The sequence below is a fragment of the Schistosoma mansoni genome (genome assembly GCF_000237925.1).
Source record: "Schistosoma mansoni, WGS project CABG00000000 data, supercontig 0080, strain Puerto Rico, whole genome shotgun sequence".
Lineage (NCBI taxonomy): Eukaryota > Metazoa > Platyhelminthes > Trematoda > Strigeidida > Schistosomatidae > Schistosoma > Schistosoma mansoni.
Genome location: NW_017386030.1, coordinates 1,496,839 through 1,499,051, shown reverse-complemented (window position 1 = coordinate 1,499,051; position 2,213 = coordinate 1,496,839). Strand labels below are relative to the sequence as shown.

Genomic DNA, 2,213 nt, shown 5'->3' with positions numbered 1-2,213 from the left:
ACTCCAGCTTATATTAAACTGGCAACTTCATTTTGTGATACGGTGGGTGTATTATTGTGATAAGATTTTTGTAAATATATATTCAATAGACAGTTTACTATATGTAGTAAATGTAAATGTAATTCTAGACTTCATATTAGCCACCTAAATCAGTTCCAACACTTAGCTTGTTTATCTTTCCAGTTGGGCATTGATTGATTCACTTGGAAAGATGTCATGTATTCAGTGAATAAATTGGTATAGAATTATAAAATTTTCTGTAGAATTCAAGTGGAATACGTGTGCAGGATCGCAGATGCGCAAGGCTGAGGATTCCCATACTAGGACGAAACGGCCGTCGGGGAGACTATAATTTATGGACGAACCAATCACGTATAACATAACAGGTTTCTGATTTGGGCACGAAATTCACTCATCCATTTGGATTAATAGAGTTTTGGTATTATAGCTGATGTCAGTTCGTGATGAAAACTCGAAATCTAATTCCTAACCTTAATGATAATTATAATTCCCCACACCTGTTTATAACCTTCATTTGGTCTTGGTTATTAGATGGACACTCTCAAAGTCAATCTACAATCGCTCAAAGATTGTCCATAAATTATAGTGTCACCCGGTCATCCGATGCTTCCAGGTCGTCTAACATCAATCGATTCATGATCTCAATAAAAAACTTCACAATCTCCACAATCCAATACTCAAAATTAGTAATTGCACTTTTTCAACTAACAGGTTTCATTAGTTATCATATTCATATTAAGGAGTCATACATGTCTAGTAGGGACAATATGCAATGAATTTCAAACTGACATTACCGAGACTAGATTTGAGAGAAAGTGTGGAAATTTCATTGACAATTTCTTATTCAGTAGCAATATATATTTGTAGTAGTAATGGGTTGGAGAAAGTTGGTCGGCGGCCTATGCTCCAGTGGGAGTAACAGGTGTAAGTAAGTAAGCAAATAGTAATGCTTAGGGATTGGCACATATAACCAATGCTTAGGAATTATTGTCTCTCATACCTTTTCAAAACACGATGATTTTTTTCATTTTGTAATATATTGATTGAAAAGTCAATTTGAGAAACTAACTTATTAGTAACTTGTTATGTTTTCATTCAATTCACAGCTAATGAATAGTTTGAAAGTTGAAAATCCATCATTGTCAACTGATGCAAAGTGTACTAATGTTACATTCACATCAGTTGAGTTATCCAAACGTCAGAAGAGACAAGCAAACACAATCGTAGATCAAAATACACAACAAGGTATCCAAGGAACAGCAAACATAGAAATTCCATCTCCACAAGCAAAAGATCTAACTGCAGAAACATTTACAACTATTATTAATTCTGGTATCAAGAAATCGGACAAACAAACCGGACTGAAGTTATCTAATATAGAAACTAAAAGTTAGTAAATGGATTTTTTTCTTTTAAACTAAATATATCGGACTATCACAAATGTAAATAAACAAGACCAGAGAGAGTAAATTATAGAAGGGAATGAGAACATTCTACAGTTATTATCGAAATTATTGCAAGGACGTCACCCACCGAACACCATGGAGGATGATCTCGCAATATAGCCTACTGATTAGCTTTAGACTTTCAGAATTCAACTCAGTGGTTTATAGGTTAGGCGTCCGTGCATGCGTCCGATTTTCGGTTGTGGTGTTATAGGTGCGTACCTCTGGGGAGTCCTATACAAGAACGAATAATCTATCTAGCTCTCTGAGATTTTCAATGTCTAACTTATAACAGTTCGTGGCATCAATTAAAAAAAAGCAATTAAGCTATTCGACTGAGTAAGTGGTTGTTAAAGGGGTAGAAAAAGAGTTACGAAAACTAAGTAAATGAAGGACTATCTTCACCAACTCCTTCGTTCAGTTGATAGAAAGCATGATCGCTCTAGATGTTGATTGTCTGAAGAATATACCTTTCACCCATCACACCTCCATACAGCCAAAAGTACGATTGCACTTTCGAGCCTAAAGTTTCTGCTTTTCCTCCTATCATTTTCTAGTCAACCAGTCTCGTATGATAGGACATAAAGGGACGAGTATTCTAACAAATGCAGCTTAATCAAGTCATTAGGGTAGGAAAATGAAAACATCATGTCAAACAAGCATCTACGTTTAAGATGATTGTGGTGTATATTAATCTATCTCATTTTGAACTAACACATTTATCTATGAATTAACCTTCTTTCCACT

The 2,213-nt window shown here is 35.0% G+C and overlaps 1 protein-coding gene across 1 annotated transcript; it reads left to right on the top strand.

The window, feature by feature from the left end:
* Window positions 1-1,106: 1,106 nt before the first annotated feature.
* Window positions 1,107-1,415, top strand: Smp_172940 (hypothetical protein; the record flags this gene model as incomplete). Its single annotated transcript, XM_018790524.1, has 1 exon — window positions 1,107-1,415. The coding sequence occupies one exon, from the start codon at window positions 1,107-1,109 to the stop codon at window positions 1,413-1,415; it is 309 nt and encodes a 102-aa protein (XP_018646252.1).
* Window positions 1,416-2,213: the final 798 nt, after the last annotated feature.